At 40.8% G+C, this 10,898-nt stretch overlaps 1 protein-coding gene across 2 annotated transcripts in view; it reads right to left on the reverse strand.

Annotated features, from left to right (window-relative positions):
• The window catches only part of il16 (interleukin 16), a 42,545-nt gene extending 39,860 nt beyond the window's left edge, over positions 1 to 2,685 (reverse strand). For both annotated transcript variants that reach the window (XM_080494683.1, XM_080494682.1), the window contains exon 1: positions 2,531 to 2,685. In XM_080494683.1, coding sequence (XP_080350809.1) covers positions 2,531 to 2,543 — 13 coding nt within the window. In that variant the 5' untranslated portion in view covers positions 2,544 to 2,685. The remainder of the gene's footprint in view (positions 1 to 2,530) is intronic.
• Between the last annotated feature and the right edge of the window lie 8,213 nt (positions 2,686 to 10,898).

Raw genomic sequence — 10,898 nt, forward strand, 5'->3', positions numbered from 1 at the left:
GTGTTTACTTTAGGTTGTTGAACAGCGCAGAAACAGGATTCTGAGTTAAAATTCGGGATGCGTGGGTTTAAAAACGTTCTACTTCTTCCCCTTCTTTTTAATCTTCTTTTTCGTCCGCCGGATTGGGAGCAAAGGACACATCAAAACGTGCATAAAATTTGGGAATAGTGGTCTATGGTTTTGTTTTTTACTAATGATTTGGCAAATGGTTTGCTCAAAAATCACAATAAATGCTTGAAATATTTCCCATTCAAAAAGAATGGGATATTTGTGAAGAACACTCAGATATTGTCCCCCCCTCACATTATGACGCTTCACCATACTACTGCGAGCCACTTTACTTTTTTTTTTTAAACATTTCCACATCTATCCACTATTCCCTCGACCAATGTTAACCTTTGAGCCTTTACGTTTTCTAACCTTTACCAGCCATTATTGATACTTTTTCACCATTTCTGCTACTTTATTGACAATTGTTTTCACTTTTACTGGTACTTTATTGATACTTTTTTGCTGTAACTTCTATTTTAGTGTTACATTTTCACTATCACTGCTATTTTACTGATAATTTTTCACTATTACTGCTTCTGTATTGATCATTTCGTATTTCTTTCACTGGTGTTTTATTGATACTTTTTAAAGATTACAGTACTTTAGTGATTTTTAGTGACTTTTCCACTATTACTGTTACTTTACTGATAATCTTTCACTGTTACTGATATTATTACACATATATTCTCTCTCTCATACACAATGATAGAGCTGTTGCTATTTTAATTTACTTACTAGTGACAATATGGAGGAGATACTTGTCAGCAGTGAGTCATTAGGCTCACACAAAAAGTTTTATGTGAAATGTTCTAGTATTGTGAATTGTAATTACCACGAGGATGGTTCAGAAAAGCCAGTGCACCAATCACCACTACTTCAACTCTCTTCTAAATCTTTGCACATGTTCCTAGGAGCTAGTGAGGTTAACCAAACCTACCATAGACGCAGAAGGCAGGAAAATAACAAACCAAAAAGTCAACGCCAATGTCATAATTTATTTTCTTCGTCTGGCACGCTTCAAGCAGAGGACATGCATGTGAACTGTCTCGTCTCTGCGAATTTTTTTTTATTTTTTAAACATGGAAAAAGTCTGTAAGTTTCACACACACATGGTTTTGGAAATCCTTCCATAGATTCAAAACTTGGATTTGTAAAAATCCTTCTTTTTTTTTAGGACTTGGGAGAAGCTGACGGGCTCGTATGATGTCAGTAGAAATGTAAAGTGAGTCCAACTTTCCTTCTGACACACACTCTTACTGTAATGGCACAGAGGAGAAACACTGGTGTATATAAACCGTGATGAAAAGGGGAGGTCGGCGGGAGAGGAAAAGTGAGCTGAAATGCTCGTTTAACACCAAGTAAACATTGTACATATTTATGTGCGTGTGTGTGTGAGAGAGAGAGACACACACAGCGAGAGAGAGAGAGAGCTGAAATCCTTTCACTCATTAGTTGGTTAGATTCAGGTTAAGGTAAGCATTAGTAGTTTCAGTAAAGGTTAAGTTATCTGTGCAGAAACTTGAAAATTAAACGAAAAAGACCCCTAAAGTGATGGAAACAGCTCTGTGGGTGTGCGTGTCTTTCCACAGAAAGCATCCTTTCTGCATGTAGCATTAGCAGAGGAGGGACTCCTAACAGAACCTGATTGAGAGAAAACCCGGGGGCGGGGTGGCCGTGCACGGCCCGAACAACGTGTATGTTGTTAGGAGTTCTCGCTGGGGATTTTTTTTCCAGCCTGTGAGACAGAGCAGGACCTACAGAGGACCGCCAGGAGAGCCACCTGAAGGAAAAAAATATCTCACAGTCACACGCAGCAGAAATACTTTGCTTTGATAGTGCCCGAAGCGGACGACACACAACTCGTCTCCAGTTCTTCAAAATTGATGTGGCGCTCGGGCCTGTGATAGATCGGTGTTGAATGACAACTGCATGCTGTGAATGGCCATGTGGTATCTAAGTTTATGTGTGGCTGTGGGAAGAGTGGAGAGGAAACTCTGCTTCTCCTCTGCTGGCCTCACTGGAGCTATTTGTGCTCCAAAGGTCCTCCTGGAATGGACATCCACAATGTTATGCAATTTGTTTTCATGAAAGACCTTTGTATGTGTGACTGTGAATCCACACCCTGCAACTGTACTAAGTTATCACACACACACACACACACACACACACACACACACACACACACACACACACACACACACACACACACACACACACACACACACACACACACACACACACACACACACACACACACACACACACACAACAAGTGCATCATTGAACTCCCCGGCTCTGCAACTCATTTTGATAGTTACACAACTCATTCCCTCATGCTCTCCTGTCATGTATCCTCTCTGCAGTCACACATGAGTGTGGTTTCCAGTTTAGAAACACATGCTTCTGATAATCCTGCTCAGAGAGAGAGAGAGAGTGAAAGAGAGCGAGAGAGCTTTGGCAAAGAGGTGGCCCGACTCACCGTAGCCGATCATATTGTCCGAGGCAGCATCCAGAGGATGGATTCACTGGACTGACACAGCATCAGGTCGAGAACCTGACGTATCACTCAGAGTGTGGCTTCCACGCTGTGATTCATCTTGGGTAATGTCCCTGTACCTCTTCTCCTCCTCCTCCTCCTCCTACTCCTACTCCTCCTGCGTTCTTCGTCCTCCTCCCTCTTTTTCCTCCCCCCCTTTGCCTAGAGAGCACAACAGAGTGTCTCAGTGAGGCATGGCTCCCCAAAATCACTGCCCCTTTCCTGTGAGCTGGCTCTGGGGAGGAAAACACACCAGAAACACACCAGCACTTAGCCGGGCCTGACCTCACACCTACTTAGCGTCACACACTGGTTGCAGTCTTGTACAAGTCGTTTTGAGTGTGTGTGGGTACATACTATGTGCTGCATGGATGAATAGATTCTCTGTGGCCAACTGTAGTTTACATATATACACAGGCCTTATTTTGAGCGTGTGTGTGTGTGTGTGTGTGTGTGTGTGTGTGTGTGTGTGTGTGTGTGTGTGTGTGTGTGTGTGTGTGTGTGTGTGTGTGTGTGTGTGTGTGTGTGTGTGTGTGTGTGTCAAAGAGAGCTCAGAGGTGCAGCAAACACACAAATGGTGGTTGATTTTGGTGGAAAGTGTGGACTGAGAGGAGTGAGCGAAGTTTGTTTTAGACAGCCTCCGATGGGAGGTGAGGCCTTTTTATGGGGTTTGGCATGTGGTTTTGGATATGAGGGGACACTGAATGTGGGCTATTTTGAAACTCAAAGGAAACCATCATTCTGAACAAAAAGGGTGGCGTCCGTCAAGTTAGATTGTGTCACAGCAAACACATTCAGCCACAAAAGCCTGTCCATTTTATTATGAGCCGAAAAGTCTACAAACAGTTTGACAAGTTTGACAGGAGGTGCGGTGGTTGAAAGATGGCCATGAGATCAGATTTCCAAGGTCAGTCACACCTTTTTTTTGTCACAGTCTCTCTTAAAATCTTCATCTTTTCTGGTTTGGATGTTTGAGCAGCAGTCAAGCTGTTCTGCTAAATATGTGTGTATCCTTTTGATATGAGTCACACACTGCTCGGAGTGTGCTGTGAGTTTTAATGTGCTTCCCTCTAGTGGTTTAACCGGTGGAGTGCTCAAACTTAAGCGTTGCCGTGCTATCCGAAGCCAAGATTTTGCAGCGTCTGAGCCTTTCATTGTTGGAAGGGGCTTCCATCGACTGGCATTGTGAGGCTTGATTGTGTGCACATTGTTAAACAAACATCCACATCTCTGACAGGGTCGAAGGTGTCCCAGAAAATCACTGGCCTAAGCGTCACAATACTCCCCCCAGCTTGGCATGTTCCCATAATGCATCCTGCTGTTGCCACGTGTTTCCCAGGTGGGTGATGTGCACACACACACACACACACACACACACACACACACACACACACACACACACACACACACACACACACACACACAACCAAACATGTATGTAAGATGCATCCAAACTATGGCCTGCGGGCTAAATGCAATCAGACGTTCAGTTCATATCATGAATACGTCGCACACATGAAACATGCATTTGACTGTTTTGTACTTCTGAGTTTTAACACTTGGCAGAGCTTCAACAAGATAGTTGACGGGTCTTCAAGCTTCTCAACAAACATAGGCTCATCCACGAATAATGTTAATGCTGGTGAACAAAAGTGACACACGTGAAGAATTGCAGGTTCGCAAGTGAGAAGAAAATATCAGCCAAGTTCATTGAGTGACCTGCTGTTTGTTGGTCTAGTTTTCTGGACGAGGCAATCAAAACCATTTAGACAACTCTGACGTCAAAGGAAATGTAACTCATCAGATCAGGCAAATTTCTTCCACTACTCTTGTTGAACAGTATTCAGCATGAGCATGTAAATTTGAAGTCACAAATATTAATTTCTGGCCACAAAATAGACCTTGGATATGATTGAGAGTATGATATGTGGATTTTATTACATTAAGGAGAATGAAAACATGAAAGTGTTTTGTGCATTTGGACCAACATGTTGAAACTGAATCTTAGTGAATATCACTTGTGTTTCACATTTGTGCATTAAAACATTGAGTCTGTTAAAATCGGCTGAAGTTACTAGGGCTAAAGGTTTTCGACTTAATTATAATGAGCTAAATCGGCTAATACAGAGACTATTTCCATATCTACATTCTCGCTTGCTGGTAATTTTTTAATTGACCATCAACTCTCTTTGTTTTTGCATTAACATACGGTAATAATTAATTTGAATACCACGTCATTATAGGTTGATCGCAGCTCCTGAGGTCCTGTAACCTTGTTATTTGAGCTTAGAAGATAGGCGGTAGCATAAAGTGCTTGTATGAATTCACTTTACAGCACTGGGTGGCAGTTTGGTTTATGATGGGGTCATTTTCCTTTAAAGATTGAAAGCATCATTTGACATCATCTCGTGTGGTTAAAATAAACTTTATAGTATAGGCTTAAAGCGCGCTTCGTGGCTTGTAAAAGTTACGCTATCTATTACGACGTGAAACAAAATGTGTCTGTTTCCGTCTCGGCTGGACGTCTCGGGGGAGAAATGAACTCAGCCTCAGTGAGCTGACAGTAGACGGGCTTGCTGTCCGCACTGTGCTGAAGGAAATGGACCACACCTCAGAGAGAAAAGAGGGTAGAAAACATCCTCGATAAACAGGCGCAAGGCAGGAAGCCGTCTCTCTTTTTCTGTTTGACTGTGACCAGACACCGTTTCATTTCTACGTCTGAGCCGACCCCGCACACACAGCAGAGCTGGCCTCACATTTAGATGATCAAACTCCCCTGTCCCTCCTGGAGTACACTCACTTTGTACATCTGCTCAAGAATTAAACCTTGATTGATGATCCCTTTACATCTCCCTTTCAAAAGAATGACAAACAACATATTTTTTTTTTACCTTTTTTCCCTCCTGTTTGGAACGAATGTTTCTCCTGGTCGCTGTCCTGGGTTCGCCTCGCCGTGGGCCTGGGACTGTGCAGGTCATGCGTCTCCTCCACAGTTCCATTCGTATGGTTTAGACATTCACAGTGCACACGGCTGACTGCCAACTAGTTCACAGTAATCAGTATAAGCCACTGCAGATAGGATCAATACTCGGTTCACACATTGTTTTGCTCCCACACTAACATTGTCACCCTCACTTCTTCTAGTGCTTTTATCATAGTGCTTTTTAAAAAAAAAAAAAAAAAACCTTTTGGCTCAGTTGGTGAAACAATTCATCTTACTGTTCCAAGGCTGACAAATTAATCCACATCTGCATTTGTTCATGTCGTGAATTGTCCTTGGGAAAGACACAAAACCTCAGGACTAAGGATTGTGATGTGTGACAACAACATATTATTCTGACTGGTATGGTGACTCGAAGCAGGGTGAACAGCTAGAACGGCTCTTTCTCACTCCAACCACATACAAGAAAACAGGTAAATATCATGTACAGTCAGATGCCATTTTGCTGGAAGGTGTGATATAGTCTGTGACTTGCCCATTTATATGAAAGAGCCTGAAAAATACAGCTGTGTATGCTCACACCAGCACCTGGTAAACAAGGATGTATTTCAGCTCCAAAGCCAGCAAGTCAACAAGTGTTGCTCAAGTTGTCAGTCCAATTTACACAACAGCATTTTCAAATGAAAAAGCAAAACTTTAATTGCATTTTGAGTGTCCATTTACACGACAACGGTGCTCGGACCCAATGATTATGTAACATTCAAATGTAACTTTATTATGTAACTTTGTGAAAACAACTCCCAAGCTGGAACTTTTTGAAAATGCTCCGACTCCATCTTTGTGTAGACAGGCGAAAAAGGACATTAAAATGTTCAAAATCACATTTTAAAGTGTGACTACCATCAGAGAATCTGTATTTTTCTGCCTTGCCTGGTTATGGAACAATGACCAATGAGGATGAATCCAAAATCTCAATTCATGTTAAAATGAAAGAAAATCTGCCAAAAGAATGTAAACATTTTGGAACCAGAATCTCCTTCCTTCCATCCATCCATCCATCCATCCATCCATCCATCCATACATCCATCCATACATCCATACATCCATACATCCATACATACATACATACATACATACATACATACATACATACATACATACATACATACAAAAGGCCAAATACTGTTCACTGTTAAGCTATAATCAATATCATATGCCTGTTTTTGGTTGGTGGGTGGGAACCACATTTCCAAGACAAACCACACTGAAAGGCCCTCAAACTCCCAGAATTTCATCAGGCATATTCTCACTGTAAGGCAATAGTGTTTAACCACTGCACCATTGTAGAGCTAACCGCACATACAACACACACACAGTTAAGTCACGTCAGGTTCACTACCAGCGGCTTCACACTATCTGTCGCACTTCACTCACCTCACGTTTTAATTGCAATTGAACTCCACCCTACAGCCCCTGCTGGCATCTGAGCCCTCCGAATTAGACAGCCTGGCCATTTCTACACACCGTTGTCTAAAGAGTGTAACCACTGGATTATTTTAATCGAAGAACATAATGTCCTTACACTTGATTCTTCTTCTAATTCACATCCTATACCACTTTATCCAATAACACAAATTGGCACCGACACCAGCTGATTGTTAGCAACAGGTTGTCAATCCATCACAAGGCAAACACACACAGTCAATTACACTCACATTCACATTCACACCTACGGGCAAGTTGGGGTCACCAATTAGTCTGAAATGCGTGTTTCTGCACTGTGGGAGGTAACTGCAATACCTGAAGAAAACCATCTACACACATGGAGAACATTTATACTTGGCACAGAAAAGCCTTTAAGCCCAATCATTACTCAGCCAGGGACCTTCACATATGAGGTGAGAGAGGTAACCATCATACCATGTTTTTGTAAAACTCTATTTTAAATACCAGCCTTTCAACAGTTGCTGAATTTGAGGTGCAAAAGAAAGAAAATTGGACCCAATTTACACAATAATGATTTACTTTTGTTTCAGAGAAGTGAAGCGTTTACGCACCAATGTTTTGCAAATGTCAAGAATATGAGCCTGATAAGATACCTAAATATCCACCAGAGTCTTAAAAAGTTGTGATGTCCAGAAGATCCAGTTACTGATAACTAGATCGAGTTTGGATATATGAATGCTTGATGAAAGACTGTATATTTATAACGAAACAGAGTGGGCCTGGTATTGATCCTTGAGGAACACTTGTGCTAAGAATGCTAAAAGACCACACCTCAGCTGCCACATGTTGATTTACATAGTCTGAGAAAACAATAGGATCTCTTTTCTATTAATTTGTCAGTTATTACTAAGTGGTGCAGCAGATTTTCCTCAATTATTAAATGTGTGAATTTCTCCGAAAAGCCTTGATGTGACGTCTGTAACAATAAAATCTGTTAAATAGTTCTTGTGTTCAGGGTGCCAGGAGGAAGTCCTGTGGACATGCTTCAAATATGCAGTGGAGAAAAAAAAAGTATAGGTATGTGTGTCCTTTTCCCACTTTTCCTGCATGAACTGCTCATAAAATATGATCTGATCTGCATCTAAGTCATCGGTTATTGCAGCCAGAGGAAGTTTGAGCAGTCATTAAATCCAGGGTTCACTTCCTTTTACCAGCAGCACTGTGAATGTTTATCAGCTGTGTTCAGTAAAAATGTTAAACCATCAGGTTTTGTGTGGTATTATATTAATTTGTCTTTACTTGAGATTTAAGCACAAATTAGATCCCATTTTATGGCCAGTACATGAATAAAATACATTTTGTCACCACTTTCTATTCTTTCGAGACAGGGATTGGCTGGAGATTGTGTTAATGACCCCCTCTGTAGGGCTCTAAATTCACTATCAGTCCCTACCTGCGTCAGTCTGTTGCAAAACAGGATGATGAGTGAGTGAGTGTGGAAACTACAGTACACCGATAACACGAAGAGAAAGAACGGAGCTCCGAGGCAGAGCAGAGGGGATGCATGACGTCACACACTCTGAATGTCACTGCTGGTTCACATTAGCTTGTGTACACACACACGCACGCACACGCACGCAAACCCCTCTCACCAACATCAGTAGTGTAAATGTATTGAATTGACATCGATGACACTCTCCTCGCTGGATTTGGATGTTGTGTTCAAAACACTCAGAGATTTGCAGCATCTATTATCTTTAATGATCCTTGTCCTAAAGTGACATACTGTATGTCTCCTTAATGAGAATTTAGCTATCTTATGTATTGAAGAGAGAACATATTAATACTAATAGAAATGAAAAAAAAATCTGCTGTATTCCTGATCATATTTGGAATCGAGTGATTGAAAAAAAAATGCAAACATCCCTATTAAATTGTAATATTTAATTGGGAATTGGGAATCCAATAAGAATGAATGTAGATTATGGTTGTGATGCACCTGCTTTACTTCCAGTTTGAAGGTGATTGCTTAATTTCTATTGTGTATACCTCAGGTGTGTGGGTGTACCATTACTTGTTTACTATGTTGGACACTTACCAAACAAAAACATTAAGGTGAAGAAAAGTATATGAGTGCAGAATATAGAATTTTTGCATGGACATTTAACAACTTATTACTCGAGTCTAAGTAAAGTGGTATGCTTTAAAATATGTTGCGGTTTGCTGAAAATTAAAATTTTGGAAAATGTTCTAAATCCGTGGAAACATAGGACAGCATACATTTTGTAGTGCAGAGGCAGCCTCCAGAGTATCATGACTCCCAGTCCATATTCTCCTGGGACTTAAAATAGTTAAATAGTTGAGAGTCACCTGGAACATCAATCCAACCATTCAAATGTATGTGTACTTGCCATTGTTATTGTTTATAGTGTATTGTTCCCTGCATCATGTCGTTTTCAGTGTTTCCGCTGTTTTAATATAAACAAACATCATTTTCAAAACGCTGTCATGTAAACCCCAAACTTTTTCAGATATGAAAATGTAAAAACGATGCGCTTTCACTTGAAACGTCACGTAAACTGGGCCTTAGTTTGAGGAGGACAGACTCCCCTGTACAAGAATTACAATTTAAATTCCTTTTCCAAACATAATATGCAGAAATGTGTGATATATAGATATATAGATATATAGATAGACATATAGATAGATAGATAGATAGATAGATAGATAGATAGATAGATAGATAGATAGATAGATAGATAGATAGATAGATAGATAGATAGATAGATAACTGGGGGTGGGGGTCAGGAGTTCTTCACATGTAAGAAGCAGCACAGACAGTGAAGTTCAACCATTAAGCTTCTGGTGAATTCTCATCACCTCATGTTCTCTCCCACAGTGCACCTGGAATCAATCAACAAAGAATTTCTCTCCATCCCTGGTGGCACTCAGCATTCATCCCGTTCAAAGGAGGACATCCGATCATGTGAATGAGGATGAAGAACTTTATACCTCCACACAGAGCGGCATTTCTCACAGGGGGTGATGAAAGATGGGAACGGTGGAAGGGAAAGTGACACTATGCTGGGAGAGAACACTTAAACATGTTTTCATCTCACGTAATCAGCCAATTTTATCCCAGTCTTTATTCTCATCATTTGCTCACGCAAAGAGAGCTGAATAACACTTGGCAAAGGTTTGTAAAAATATAACACTGATATCATGGATGATTCTACCAAAGTGAAGAGCACAGCAAACAACATGACAAAAATAGTTAGTAATAGCTCTAATGACATGGTGACCTGTTCAGGATTTACCCTGCCAATTATCAAGAATTAGTGTTGAGCTTCAGCTTCCTGCAAGCACAACCTGGAAATAGCAGCTGTCAAGGATCAACGGATGATTGGAAACCATACATACGCTGTGTAGCCAAAACCATATTTCATCATCATTTTATAATGGTAAGATATACTATAATATGTGTTGCAGCCACAATCACGTCACATAAAAACAAAATAAGTTCAGCGATATTGATTTTTTTGTTCTCCTGTTGAGCACCCATCAATCCAGCCATATGGTTTCTGGTTTTTGATTAAGAAAGGTAAAGAACAAACATGGAACTACATTGGGATGATAAAACAAGATCATTACCAAGTAATCTGGTGATCTTGACTCAGTATCTGCCTTCAGTGACCTTTTTCAAAACATGACGATGGGGGAGTGAAATGACCATTTGCAACTGTGGTACATTTCCCAAAGTTCAATTCAGTTCAGTTTTAGAGCAGAGAGAGCAACAAGCTGACGTGAATCCACTCACTTCAGACAGATGGAGGCAGGAGGCTCCTGAAGTCCTGATCAGCTTGTGATAATAATAAATGTAAATCACTATGTACTTCTATTTACATTTATGTTATTCTCCTGTCT

Source organism: Blennius ocellaris (genome assembly GCF_963422515.1).
Source record: "Blennius ocellaris genome assembly, chromosome: 1".
Lineage (NCBI taxonomy): Eukaryota > Metazoa > Chordata > Actinopteri > Blenniiformes > Blenniidae > Blennius > Blennius ocellaris.